At 54.1% G+C, this 14,489-nt stretch overlaps 1 protein-coding gene across 11 annotated transcripts in view; it reads left to right on the forward strand.

Annotated features, from left to right (window-relative positions):
* RAB3IL1 (RAB3A interacting protein like 1) overlaps window positions 1–14,489 on the forward strand; it is a 39,109-nt gene that overhangs the window by 446 nt on the left and 24,174 nt on the right. For 2 of the 11 annotated variants that reach the window (XM_087742112.1, XM_087742122.1), the window contains exons 1-3: window positions 3,430–3,882; window positions 13,637–13,871; window positions 14,386–14,481. In XM_087742112.1, the coding sequence (XP_087598238.1) occupies window positions 3,713–3,882; window positions 13,637–13,871; window positions 14,386–14,481 (501 nt within the window). In that variant the 5' untranslated portion in view covers window positions 3,430–3,712. Of the gene's footprint in view, window positions 1–487; window positions 585–1,109; window positions 1,575–3,419; window positions 3,883–3,956; window positions 4,178–6,800; window positions 6,910–7,681; window positions 8,209–9,791; window positions 9,957–11,471; window positions 11,675–13,636; window positions 13,872–14,385; window positions 14,482–14,489 lie in introns of those variants that run through there. The other 9 variants (XM_087742131.1, XM_087742198.1, XM_087742171.1 and 6 more) reach the window with 9 other exon arrangements.

A 14,489-nucleotide genomic window follows, 5' to 3' on the forward strand; every position in this document is an offset into this window, starting at 1 on the left:
TTGGGCTGAGGGCCATATCTCAACTATGCCGGTCCTAGTCTCGCAAGCAGAACAGCCCTCCCTGTCAGAGAACCGAGGGATGGAGTTTGGCCAGGCTCACAGAGCACAAATTCCAGCAGCTCCACCTCCCCTCTCCTTCAACCATACGTTGCACAATAAATCACGCTGGATGAAAAAAGGCATTCAGGCTCGTGAAATGCTTCCCAATCATGCAGCATCCCCATTGCACTTCTTTTAGTCTAACCCTGGATAAAGAATTCTTTATCATCAATTAATAATCAGACTCACATTCATATAAACCTGAATTTATGGAAAAAAAACAGACCAGTGTAATCCATGCCAGGCAGATAGGTGAGTGATCCTTTGGTTTATAAATAATTATCCAACGTGAAAATATTGGTATTTCTAAATCTAATAATCTAATCTAAATCTAATACCAGGATGTTACACAGACATTGCTATCTAACAGAGGCAATACTGTTAACAGTTACAGGGCCTTGGGCTCTTCCCTGAATGATGGAGACAAAGCAGCACTTCAAGGGACAATTCAGACCTTACTGCTCTGTCGCAGCAGCTGAAGGCAGGTAAGTTTGTGTCCATGCTCCCCATTTAAGCATCTCAGTGAAATATCTACAGTTAGGTGGGGACAACTCAGGTCCCAGTGAGCTGGTGCTGTGAAGAAAAACAGCAAAGTCTGTTTTGTTGGCTGCTTCAGCCGAACAGCATCTCTGTCCTGGCTTTGGTTTTTCGGAGCTGCTCCTCCTTTGGGTTTCCCTGTCATGACTCTCCCTGAGTCCCCTCTCACAGGTTATATCGGGGGAACCGAGCTGGCACCTGCCCTGCCAAGGGCTCCCCAGCTGCACAAATGCACTTTTCACTAGAGCTTCATGTACATTCATGCCGTTTCCATATGTATTTCTGGCCAGTGCGCAGGATTAGAAGAGTGGTTTTTAACTGCCCTAGAGACTGCGCTGGGCTATACAGATGAGAAATGTATGCAAACACCCATAAATCTGTTGGGGGCTGCTTACAGAAAGCTGGCTCTTTTTGCTATGCTTTGGGTCTTGAAAGTGCTCAGAGAGACTCTTCGTTGCGTAATTCAAATACAGATTCACTTTTTACCAAACATGGAAAACTTCAGCTCCTGTCCGTGTAAATAATGGATGTCACCCACCTCTATGCGGTTCTGCTCGAGCATGGGATATGGGGCTTTTCCCAGTGCTTTTTCCTCCAGTCCTGAAGGGTTAAGGCACTTCCCTGCCCGCCTGCCAGCCTGTGCGGGACTGCCCCGGGATGTCACTCGGCAGCTGGCACGCTCAAAGTACCATTTGGGGTTGCGGTACATGGTGGGAGGTGACTCACCGCGGCACCAGCACCGGCACACTGGGGTCGGTATGGGGAGGAAGAGCCACCCCCTGTACGGCACCTGCGCAGCCTGCATCCCAGGGAGCCGCTGCCTGCATCTGCCTGCCTGATCCGTCCGGACTAACCATTGCACCTGGAGGTCGACTGACATGAATCAGACTGTGGGAATCCACAGCAACCAAGATCCCACAACAGCAAGCCTATGTCAGGTGCGTTACCTACCGCGTGAGATGGCAAACAGCCACGAGCAGCTATTGCAAAGACGGAGAACAAGCAGACAGAGTGGAGAGATAGAGGGAGAGGAGGTCACAGATAGGCAGGAAGGAAAGATAGATCTTTGAAGGAACCTATCTGCTCTTGGGAGGACTAGATACTTACAGTCATGGGCTCCTGAGCTGCGCTGGAGGCTGTGGAGGTTTGGTCCCGCACGTGTCCTTGCTGGGTCCTTTGTGGCCCACACCACGGCCTGCCTCCTCGTGCCCCCTTGGCTCATGGGGGGATTGAACCTGACAGACACGGTGTGCTAAGGAGCCTGAAACCCACTTGGGAGCTGCAGCCGGTCACTTGATGCCGTAATCCTCCCTCATTACAAAAGAGACTCTGTTGTCTTTTGCCCTGTTCCCTTCTAATCTTCTGAGTAAGCCCTGCGTGTTTATAGAGGCGGCCGGAGAAGGGGGAGGCAGGGCTGGCTGCTCCACAGCTGCTGCTGCTAACTCCTGGCACAGCCATGGTGGCTGCCAGAAGAGAGGCATTTTCCCTCTAATTCTTTCCTGTTTGGTCCCTTTCTCTGTGTCACAATCTTACAGGAGCCCCAGGAGATTAAGCAGGGCTGGAATTTTCCACAACGGCTACAACATGTGTCACCCTTGGGGCTGTGCAGCCCTCTCTTCCCTGGGGAAGCTCCTTGGGTCGGTGAAACGCCTGGCCCATGCTCTGCCTGGCTCTTGGAGGACGTTTCTCTCTAACTCCTCACTGTCTCTGCTGTCCCTGGATGAGTTTGCCATCTCTTCCAGCTGTGGTTTGGATGCTGGGGGACTTCCACTCTGCCACTGGCTCCCCAAGACTCCTTCCGTGTGTTCACTTTCTTTTCCGCTTGCTTCTCCAGCAGCATTTGGGGGCTGTCACTGCTCTTTCTTGCGTGCCACCCTGCCAAACACAGCTCCTTGCCTTTGTCCTCAAGCCTCCACCAAGCCGGAGAACTCCTTGCCTCTGTCTCTCCAGGATCTTCAGTCCCTTTTCTGCTCCCAAGCTGTCCCTCACAATTGTGACCATCCTTCTCTTCCACCACCTCCTGCAATCTCTCCTGTCAAGTCTTTGAGACATTCCCCTTCCAAGAGCCTCTGAATCAAGATCCTTTCTTGCCAAATCAGTCTTGCTGTGGCATGCACCCTTCACTGTCAGCCGGCGCCGGGGCAGCAACCCTGTGCTCTGTGGGGTTGCCATGTGTGTTTTTTCACTGCTCTTTCCAAGCAAGGAGGTAGCAAAGTCTCCAGTGACATTAAATGAAGAGGTAGTTCTTGTAATAACCAACTTTCTCTTGTGCTGGTCTATGTGCCTGTGGCTTTGACACTTGTTTAGCATCAGCGGCGGGGATTAATTTGTCCAAACTGTAGATTTCTCCTCTCTGCGTGGCCGAACCTGGACAAGGGGAGGGTGTTGTGTCACTGCTTCACTGAAGCAGGTGCTGCCTGGCATCTCTCTAATGAGAGGTTTCTGGTGCAGCCCTGGGGATTGCTGCCAACGGTGGGGAGATGATAGTTAAAAGCATGGGACTCAATGCCAGCATCTGAGGTTTTAATTCTGGTGTGGGCTGTAGTGTGTTGGATTACCTCTGATCCTGATTGCTTTTCAATAGAAATGGAGGGCGCAATCCTTGCTTCTTCCACCTGGCAAAAAAAACATGGAGATCTCCTGACTTCTGCTAGTGTCCGGGTGGAAGCTGCTCTGTATTGGACTGCGTGACAGCAGACGTGGGCACACATCTGGTGGGAGTAAGTTACCACATCTGGCCATGCGATTGGGAGGCTATGCGTTGGGAGAACGTGTATAATTGCAGGAGGAAGGGGTGGACCTGGAACACTTGGCCTTGCCAGCGTCCTTCCCACATGAACACTCTGCATCCCTGGGCGTGCTGCAGCTCCCTGGCCCGGGAGCCCCCCTGCCAGGGGTGACTGGCTCTGGGTAGGTGGGAGGGCAATGCAGAAGAGAAACGGCAGCGTGATGCTTCTGTAGTGTGAGATACAGACCTGGCAGGAGAAGCAGGGCACATGGAAGGCCACTGGGACAGCTCACATTCAAGGTGTGGAACTAGATAAGGGCTCTTATCAGCAGCCAGAGGCTAGTGAGGATGGGGTTGCCTCACTGGCCCAGGCACAGCAAACTCATCGTACTGACGGAAGGAGCACGTAGCTTTGTACTTACTGTCATAAGCAGCACCGGCCGGCTCGGGGGGAAGGAGAAGCGTCCACCAGGACCAAACCACCCCAGCTGTTCTCCCTTTCTGAAGCCTTGCCCTGGGTGAGCAGCGAGGCAGGGGTGCTGTTTCAGACCCTGAGGTGGCTACCCCTGTGTGAGTGGCATCTGTCTGGGACAGGAGCTGGGGTCTCCTGGTTTTGCTGAGGCTCTGGGACAGTCTCGTCCCTCAGAGGTGTACTTACTGTGTCATCTGCTCTGTTATGGGTCTGGGCTTGCTATGAAGTCCCTGAAACTTTGCTCCTAGGTTGTGGCTGCCCCCAAAGGCTTGGGACAGGGTCTCCAAGTGACTCAGGATCATGACAATGTCTCGAAATGCCGAAGAGCTTTGTGAATGGGGGTAAGAGCTGAGCGAGCACGGGGATGGACCCTCTCTGAAGGCAAGGTGGTCCACGCAAGGGCCCTGCTCCTTTGGTCCTACCCTTTGGGGAGGTATCCAGAGAGAAGGAAATAGCAGACAGGCAGGCTGAGGCAGTTCTTGAGGGTCTCAGTGCCTGAGCCCTCAACCCCACATGGGGCAGGGGGACAAAAATGGTTCGGGTGAGACATTTGCTGGACTAACACGAAGCAGCAAAACCTCAAGTGTCCTGCTCGTTGTGGAGGGATGTGCTGGCATCTGGGGGACTCTGCTGCCCTCCTCTGAGAGCAGCTCAGCTGGCAGCTCGTCTGGTTCAGAGCTGCTGTTAGGACAGCATGAAATATTTGTGGAATTTAACATGAAAGTAAATAACTCGGGGGCTACCAGCGTGGCAGCGCTGCTTAGATCTCTTTTCACGTCTCCTGTGGCCTCAGTCCTTGCAGGCCTTGAGGAAGATGCTGGTCTGAAAGCCTGCCTTGCACAGCAGCAGAGGAGGAAGCAAGGAGGTGCTGCCATCCATCCTCAGTCTCACAGCCCTGGCATCACTCTCATTTTCTCCATTTTACAGACACGGAGGTTGAGTTGCTGTGATGGGAAGTGAGTCCCCGCTTTGGGAACCCCAAAGGGCCACTCTCTGCACCGAGTTAGCTGCAGCTGTCTGGGAAAGGCCCGGTGCCCTCCTTGCTTTCTCCCAGAGAATAACAAGTGCTTTTCTCAGAAGGATGTTGTGGGTCCCAAAGCTTGGTGAAATCCCTTTCCCTTCTCCGGTTTCAGTGCTGAGATAGACACAGAGGCAGCTGGCATCAGGGGTGTCTCTCAAACTGACATTCTTCACTGGAATCTGAAGTAATAAAAAAAAAATTAAAAAAAAAGAAAGTGGAAAGTATCTGAGGAGGTGCTGTTTTGCACAGACAGGATTTACTCTGAGGTTTGAGCTGGCCATGAATGGTTGAAGAGGATGCAGTGACCCTCAGTCCTGTTGTGAGGACCCCCAGGCTTCTTCCCTAAGGGGAACATAAGTGTTGCAGGATTCATCGCTAATTCTGCGCCATCCTGGGGGGCCCTGAGAGCTGGGGGCACGCTAAGGGTGCCGCCTGCCCCCCGTATAGCACTCGGGCTCAGTGTGATAATTTCTTTCTTCAAGGACCATGTGCTGTTCTGACATAGGGCGGGGGTAACTTGCTGCTCCAGCGGAAGAAGCCATGTCCCTGCCAGCTCTACTGCTTTTTACAGGTGTCTTAGTATTTTTTTTTCTGCTCTGTAGCAAATCAAGAGCCATCTGGTAGCACTAGGCTCCCTGCTCCTGTGAGGCGGAGTTGGCGTCTGTGTGTATAAGCAGCTATTTGGGAAGGCATGGACCAAGCTGCAGGATGCCTGGGAATCCCGGACAAACAGCTCCATACACGGACAGACTGACTGTACCTCATAGCGTTTTTTTTTGCCACCACTCCCTGACACATCCAGATATGTCTTTGCCCAGGAGAGATCAGCAGTGTATGAGCACGACATCTCTCTGTTGCTTTGAGGTTTCAGTGCCAAGCTCTGTATCCCCCTGCAAATCCCAGTGCCGATCTCTGTCTGAACCTCTGCATTTTATTTTTCAGGGGCCTGGAGGGTGACAAATCTCTCCCTCTTCCTCTGACGTTGCATAGTTCAGTTTGTACAGACATGAAAAGGAGGGAAGAGTCCTTGGCGAGGTCCCCCTTTTCTTGCCTTAGCCACCATGGTGGGCATTAGGTTCCAAAGGGAGGACCAAATGTGTTGGTCCTGGATGTCACTTCTTGGGACTGCCTGCTACCTCCTTGCAGATGTTGTGGGAAGGATGCAGGACTGAGAAGTTTCGGCTTGGATAAACAGTGACCAAAGCAGCCAGCAGAAAGACAGACCTCCCTAAAAAGCTGAGGGACAGTCCTCCTTTTGCTCTGAGTTTCCCAGCTGCTCTTCTTCTCTTCTTTCTTTCCCATCTGGTGTCTCTTCCCCTGGGTTCAGGCTGAACCCCTCCTTCAAAGGATGCTGCTGAGCGTGAGGTTGCTCTCTGCCAGCTGTCTGCAGCTGAGAACCCGCAGCAACAGCAGTGTCTCTGGTGGGTCCCTGCTCGGTGCCACGATGCGACCGCTCTTAGCAGTGTCCGTCTGAGCAATACAGCGCTGCTGCCCCAGGCCGGGCCGCCCACCCCGCTCCCCTGGCTCTCAGTCAGGAGCTGGGCATGACGCTTTTTCAGTCTTGTCTTTTCACCCTGTTGCCCTGGAACAGGGGCTGCCCTTTGTTGGGTGATCAAAGCAGATCCCCTCCATGAAATCGGAGATCTTAGAGCCAGAGATCCCAGCGGATCTTTGCTGAAGCCCTTCCAGCCAGTTGAGCGAACGTGCTGCACAGCTGGCCGAGACCGGCGAGAGGGAGGGGAGCGAGTGGGTGGATGAAGCCTGGAGTTTTAGGCCATTTGTTTTCATTCTCGTTTTCATGGCAATAACATCCGGCCTGGGTTTGCTGGGTCAGGGGAGTAGTCCTGCTTTCCAAGCTCTAAGATAATCCCTGTTTCTCCTTCCCTTCCCAGCCTGCGTCTGTTTTTTTTCCTTTTTTTTTTTTTTTTTTTTTTAAATTGTAGTAGGATCTGAATCCATGAGCAGACAAGGCAACTCTGAGCCCTCTCCTATGACTGGGAAGCATCTGTGCCGGGCAGGGTGTCCTAGCTGAGAGCTGCTTTTGCTCTGCAGGTCAGTCTTGCACCTTGTTTGAGCCAAACTGATGATTTTGAGTCCTGCTCTTCATTTATGACCAATTCAGAGGAAGATATGGCACTCTGGGAGGGAATATGAAGGTAGCTCTATGGCCTGGGCTGAGAGGAGATCACTGGGGAATGGTGTGGAGGGGCTCCAGAAGTGACAGGGGTCTGCTTGGGGTGCTGGAGGAGGTGTTCAGGCTGGAGATGCAGAGCTGGGTCAGAGAAACCCAGAGGAAGGATTGAGGGGGTCCTCTCCTTTGTGAAAGAGCTGTGGGGAGCAAGGGACCCGACTCTCAAGAAGACAGAGAAAGCATTAGCAAGATGCTGCTTTGCCTGGAGGAGGTGGGAGGATGAGAAACGTAAGATGAAGAGTCAGGGAGGTCAGTAGCTTGGCAAGGTGGATCTGCAGGAGGGATGTGAGAGGAGTGGGGTACAAGGGAGGGAGCAGAGGCAGCAGAAGTGGGGAAGATACGAGGGGAAAAAAAGGGTGACTAAAAATGCCTGTGGCAGGGGGGAGGTACCACGTCAGGGCCTTCACAACAGGTCTGTGCCTTGCTGGGAGACTTGCAGGAGGCAAAGTGGATCTTGTCACACTTCAGTAGCCAGCAGTCAGTGATTTCCATGAAATGTAAATGGGAAATAATGTGGGAGAGAGCAGGGTACTTCCATGCCACTGTCACCTTGTGACAAGTTATTTTTGCAAGTGGCTGGGGTTCAGCATCTCCAGCACATCCCCTCTTAACGCTGCCTGTCTGCACTATCAGTTCTTGTTCTTCCTGCCTTTGTTGGATCCTGCAAGCAGTTCTGCCTTTCTAATCTGAGGACCCTCCGTCTCTGCCAGCCAGGCCTTGGGAGTTAATAATTACAAAGACTAATTACTTCTGGTGCTGCCTTGCAAAGCTAAGATCTTTCCCCTCCTCCCAAAAGTTCCCTGAAGATAACAAAGGTTACAGCCATCGACACAAACCTCTTGGACACTTCGCTCTGAGACTTCAGAGCATGGGGTTGGCCTCTGCTGTCACCGTGGATCCTGGCCACGAGGCAGGGCAAGACTGTAGATGACATGGACACCCAGGAAAAGCTGGGACAGGGAATTGCTCCCCGTGTAGTATCTACAGCGGCGCTCTGCCATGGATACAAGGATCGCCATGTCTAACTTGCCTGCCTTTGGCGTTGTGTCTGGCAGCGAGGCAGAGGATGGGGCAGCTGAGAGCAGGCAGGGAGCTGCCCCTGCGTGCGAAGGCTCGGAGGGGATACCCCTGCCTGGAGGAAAGCCCAGGGCGATGGCAAGGTAAGGCGCGATGGGAAACGCGGGGGAAGGACCCATCTGGAAAACATACTCTGAGGGCGGCCTGCGAGGGCAGGGACAGTTTTTGGTCTAGTGGAGGCATTGTCGCCAAAATTGCAGAGCTGTCAGTCCAGAGGTGGTCGTGGGATCCGCTGTGGGACGGGGGTAACAGCAGGAGTGTTTTGCCCTTTTTGTCCCAGAGGGTAGACGTGCCCCAGGGACAGGGACACAGGCTGTGCATTCCCTGGAGCACTTTCTGGGGAGGTGGGAACCCCACAGTGCTGCGGGTGGCAGTTGTCTCTCTGCCTGTAGGTAGTGCCCCAGTGAGAGGATTAACTCCCTAGAACTATAGCTCTTGATTTTTGGCGGGCTGTGGAGTGGATCGGTCATTTCCAAATGCCCCAGGAATCACCTGGGGCTGACCATTTTTGCCCCTCTGTGCTAGCAGAGCAGAGCAAGTGAGGAAAAAGCTTTCAGGATGAGTGTGCCCTGTGCCAAGGGGCTCCTCCGTGCACCGCTGGTGACGCAGGGGGGAGAATGGGTGGACAGAGAATGGTGTGTTCCCGCTGCTTGGCAGAGAGGACGTAACGCAGTGCGGCCACATGGCTGCTCCCGTCTGCTGGGCGAGCCGCCCTGCTCCCGCAGCCTCCCGGAGACAGCGAGAGCAAGGATGAGCTAGCTAAAAATCGGAGCCACAGCATCCAAAGTCCAAAGCTCAGTAACAACGAGGCTGACTTGTCTCATTCACGTAAGGCTATGGCAAGCCCAGTGCTTTCCCCGAATGCCGAGTTTAAAAACCCTGGTCCAGTCCCACTGTTGCCCACCACTAATAAGTCGTTTCTCCCACCGGCCAGATTTCCCCCTCCTTTCACTTTGCAGTATGATATGACTTCGTTACATCCCAGCCTTCCCACAGAGCTGATTCAGGGGGAGTCTGAGGGCGTGCTCCATGCCAGGGAGGGGTGATGTGTTTATGGGGGTTTGTTCTCAGTCACTGGAACCAGTCTGAATCCCCGGCTGAGCGCACCCCTTCTCCCAGGGCCCCTCCGGCTGTGCCGGCCGCGCATCCTAGCACCGTCCGCTTGCGCACAACTGCTTCCCCCGTGCCGGCGTCGCGGCAGGGGTTGTCTCGCCGCAACCTCGGCTCGGCGGGACAGCTTTTCGCTCAGCCCAGCAGCGCGGACCTCGGGCGTCGCCAGCCAGGAGCCCCAAACCGGGACGCTGACGGGGATGCGGAGGTTTGCGTTTCTCGTGTCTATTCGCAAAGCGTTTTACGGGGCGTGCAAACTCTTCCGTGGGGTCGCGGGTCTGGAAGCACCCCCGGTTTTATTGCTGAGACCGGTGCGATGGCCAGTTGGGGCGGCCGCAGCTCTAAGGAAAGCACCGTCAGGCCGATAACGCCGTTACAGCCGGCGACCCGCCGAGGGGACGGGCCGCCGGCCCCCACCCGCCGGAGCCGATCCGGGGGTGCCGGCTGGAGAAGCCTGCCGGCCTCAAGGCGGCGGAGGGGCCGGGCCCCGGGCCGCGGCAGGCGACACGCGTGGCAGGGCCTGCGGCCGGGACCGGCGGGGCGCGGGGATCACGTGGTGCCCCCGCCGTTCCCGCCCTCCGCGGCGGGAGCGCGTCCTTCAGGCGGTGCCGCAGCGCCGGGCACGGCTCCGGCTGCGGGCATGGCGGCGGCGGCGGCGGCGGCGGGGGCTCCTCCGCCGTGAGCAGCGGCGGCGGCGGCGGGACCCAGCGATGCGGCGGGGGTAGGTCCGGGAGCGCGGCCCCGCCGGCTGGGGAGCCTGAGGGCGGCGGGGCCTGGCCGGCGGCGGCGGGGCTCGGCGGGCCTCCGGACCGAACCCCTCCGAGCAGGCAGGGGTGGGAGCCGGCCGCCGCCGGGTGCTGGGACAAGGGGCGTCTCGCCGGGCTGAGTTTCCCCATGGACTCCCATCGGGTTTGCTTGGTTTTGCTGTTAACACCTTGCGTCCTTGCAGCCGAGAGCCTCCCGGCTCGGGCTGCTCTCCAGGCGCCTGTTTGCCTGTGGAAGTCAAGCGAGGAGGCAGAATAAGAAGATGCCGTGTCCACCGGCGACCCGCAGGCGTAAGGACGCAGCGGGGGATTGCTGCCTGCCGAGGCAAATATAAGAAATATAACATACAGAAATTATAAAACGCTACCATATGCTTTGCCAAAAGCCTTTGAGAGGCACGTTAGCGAGCGCCCCGGCCGATGCCGATCCGTGGCGGTGCGGGACGGCGGCGGCCAGGCGTCTGTCCTGGTGGGGATGGAGAAGCCGGGTCCTCTTCGCAAGCCGGGGCAGGAGTTTAACCTGGAGAGACCCACGGGCTGTTCGTACGGGAAATAACCCTCTCAGATCGGCCCTGCAGGAAACATGTGGGGCCCGCTGGAAAAAAGTGCGGATCCTGCACATTTTTTTGCTTTTTCTACAGAGTCCAACTTTAGAAAGTTGGTTTTTTTGTTTGTTTTTTGTTTTTTTTTTTGTCTAAGTCTGCATTTCTTGTGTCAGTGTGGGACCTTTAGGATATGACGCATTTTTCCACGAAAGATCAGCCAGAGAGCGCGAGTGTATGTGGTGGTCCTTTCATCCGAGAACTTGAGATTCATAAAGAAACAACATTTTTTTTTCTTCCTGTTATGTATGGGTTAGATTGGCTGTCTTAGTAGTCTAGTCGACTGTTGAAATGTCCCTGTTCCTTGCTGCTGCTATGTTTTTTTTGCTAGCTGCTTGGTTTTGAATCTAGCTTTCCCTCTATGCTCTGTTTTTCTTTTTTTTTTCCTTCTGATCAGAGAAGCTGGAGGTGCTCGGGCTGGCTGGGGCCCTTCTGGTGTGTTTCTTCTCTAATGCAGCAGAACCTGGAGAGATGTGTTCTCTGCAACGTACCCTGTCTAATCTCGAAAGTCCACGGCAGAGAGGGCTTCCACTGAGAAATGGTTTAACTGTTGAACAGACCTCTCTGTTTGGCATGCTTCCTCTGCTCCGTGGCAAATCCGTTGCAGAGAACCTCCCCTCGTCTCTGGGATGAATTGGTCTCATTACGTCCCCACCTTCCTGTAATGGTTTTAATTCCTTCCTTTGGGTCATTCTCTTGCTCAATCCCTCCCCTTCCTTAGTGTTCGGAGCCTTTGGAGACCTCCTCATCCCATTAATGATGTCACTGTTGAGGCGAGTGATCCGCATTAGCTAATCTTGACCTTTCTAAACCATTTGATTTCTTCTGTGCAGTTCTGCCTTTCCTCTGATTAACCAAATGTGCCAACAGAGCAGCCTAACTGGATGGAGGAGGCACTGCACGCCCTGGATACCACGTAGTTCGCACTTGTGCGCTCTCTCGCACCTCAAGCTGTAGATGCCTGCCCAGTCTGGGGGTTCCCGTTGGTCATGGCTTGCTCAGTCAGGCGTAACCCTCCATGGTTGTCCGTACGGCTTTTTATCAAGCGGTCCCAGCATGCTGAATAGCTCAAGGTGAATTATCTTTGCTTGGAGGCACTGTCTGTCCTTCTTCCTCTGGCCAAAACTAATTTTATTTTCTTGCCCTCTCCTCAGGGCGCCCTTTTATGTTATTTTCCACACTTCCAAATTTATTAGCATCACCAGGATGAGCCTCCTTTTCTAGATCTTCCCAGTGAATGTTCAGTAAAAGCAGGTGAAGTCAATGGGACGCTAGTTAGTTTCTGTCCTTTCCTACCATCTTAGCACTGCTGTGTGACCATCCTTCTGGTGCTTTCACTTGTTCTTGCTCAACAGAGAGGTCAACAAAATCTATGATACCGACTGCATGTCCCCTTCCCCCGGTTCTGTAGTCAAAATGCTGTCTAGTTGGCATGGCATGGCATGGCACAGCACGGCAGCAGGGATGATCCTGTGCTTTTTGTCTTCCAAGGGTTCAGAGAGTTTTCCACATGCTTTCCTGGGGTACCTGAGCTGAATTAGCTGGTATTTGCTGCTTCTTTCCCTCTTTGGAAGATGACTCTGGACAACTGCTGCTCGTGGACAGCTTTGGGAGGACAGAAAGGGAGCAATTTGAGCAGAAAAGGTGGTAGCACCACGCTGTTGCTGGGTGGCACAGCCTAGGAGAGGAAGGCTTGTCAGTATTTGGGCCTCGTGGTTTGACCGCCTTTTGTGTTTGGGTGAGATGAGGGAGAACAAGGCTCTCTGGAGCTGCACGTGGCTGAGGAGATAAGCCCAGTCCATGCTCTGTCGTGCAGTATGGAGCTGGAGTCAGAGCGAGGGGGAGGAGTGCGGCCTGGCTGGAATACAGGACGCAGGGCAAATTCAGGAGAGGAAAATACAGAGGTTGGGGGAAAGGGAAGAGCAGAAAGTGAACCTAACCGAAAGAAGGTGATAGCTTCTTTGCGGGAGAAGGTGGCAGGCAAGAAGCAGTAGCCAGGAGTGTGAGGGAGGAGGGACTGGTGCTGTGCATGGACCAGGATAGCACTGAGGCTTGTGACCCGGAGATAACTGGCAGCAGGTTAATCTGTAGTGCAGTGCGTGTGGCCTGCTGAGTGGCTGGACATGATAGAAAGCTCCTGTGCGTGCAAGGCTTGATCGCGCTCCCGCTAACTTCAAATGGCAGGTGACCACGTGAGGACAGCTCAATGCATGAAGGAAGGGGGATGCACGTGCTCTAGGCAACACTATGATTGCAGTGCCCTACCCTGCAGGCACTCAAGCCTACGTTTTCCTCTTGCAAGATGCCAGCAGCTGCAAAGCCTACTAAATTCGTCAGCCTCTTCCAGGGTCTGTGTTAGTCTGCTCACAGGTGACAAAGTCCTACTGAGCACTGGGGAACAGTGTCCTGGGTGACTCTTCTGGTTTCCTCTCTTACATCTTTACAGCCATGGAAACTAAGAAATAGGGCTTTAGCTGAGCTCAATGGGAATACAGTATTTTAGACAGTTCTGTCTTTGGACTTTGGTGGGAAACTAGTAAGTTAAAAATGGAGTTTTCCCCTCTGAAGCAGGGGTTTGGGGAGAGGAGGGCTGGGTTTGCAGTGGAGGGGATTAGGGCCTGTATATTGCTAGGGAATGAGAGTGTGGTACTGTCTTTTTCTTGCTACTTCCCTTCAGTTGGGGAAGCAGTGTCTTTGAACTTGTGTGATTCTTAAAGATCCCAGGATAGGAGTAGAGATTTCCCCCAGAGTCTTTATTTTAGACCATAATCTCTTCTGTTGCTGGTCTGGAAGCAATCCATGCCAAAAGGGTGAAACACTTCAGTAGGGAGGCAGTGCCTGCATGCAGGGTAAAGGAACTGGTGCTGCTGGCCACAAAGCAGGTCCTCGAAGCCAGCCCTGCCTTCTTCATATACCATCACCCTCCCAGCCTCACTTCGGTGCCTGTGAGAGGCTGGAGGTGGATGTGCTGTGAGTGTTAGAGGAGGGCTGTGAATCGCCCCCATATAAAGTTTCACTGTGCTGGTACCCCACAGCCAGGCCAGTTTTGAGGAAGACGGCCAGAAGCAACCAGCCGTGGGACGCTGGAAGCCACTGATGCCATCCAAAGGCAGCAAGGAGGAGCCAGAGAGTGGATGCCAGGATGCTGGAGGTGCGGATGAGACCCAGTCCACCGAGCAGCTCAATGTGTCACGTCTACGCAGCTCTTCAGTGGAGATCCGTGAAAAGGGGTCTGAATTCCTGAAGGAAGAGCTGCACAAAGCACAAAAGGTAAGGCCCAGAGTTTGTGAGAGCACCTGAGGATGGCAGCACAGATTTGAGCAGTGGGGGTTTTCCTAGAGGTGGTGCTGAGGGAAGCAGGGTCTGAATGTGGCTGTGCCGCAGTCTGGAGCCGGCAGAAGAGGAGAGAGATTGAGCTGAGGTGGCCATAAAGTGCTTTGGAGCCGGACATCGGTTGCTAGGTTGACCCAAAGCCTCCGTGCCAACATCCAAATTAGTCCTGGAAACCTGCTGCAGAAAGCGTCTTGAGGCAGGCAGTGCTTACTATGGAGCCTCCTTGCTAATGGCAAATGAGCAATTCCAGCCTCAAAAGTCTGCTACAACTTGTGGAGGGATGCCTTTGGTGACATGGAGCGTGGTACAGGGTTTAGCGACAGGAGTCTTGGGCCGGGGATCCATGCCGTGGTGGGGAGGGAAGGTTGTGACTGACAGATGGGGGTAAGCAGGCATCAGCACTACTGGGGCCTCCTATGAGCTCATGTGTCCCTCTCTGTTTCCTAAACAGGAGCTGAAGCTGAAGGACAAAGAATGTGAGAGATTGTCAAAAGTCAGAGAACAACTGGAGCAGGAACTAGAGGAGTTAACAGCTAGCCTTTTTGAGGTACCACC

The sequence above is a fragment of the Nipponia nippon genome, unplaced genomic scaffold (genome assembly GCF_047370975.1).
Source record: "Nipponia nippon isolate SJK-2023a ecotype South Korea unplaced genomic scaffold, ASM4737097v1 scaffold_10, whole genome shotgun sequence".
NCBI classification, from domain to species: Eukaryota; Metazoa; Chordata; class Aves; order Pelecaniformes; family Threskiornithidae; genus Nipponia; species Nipponia nippon.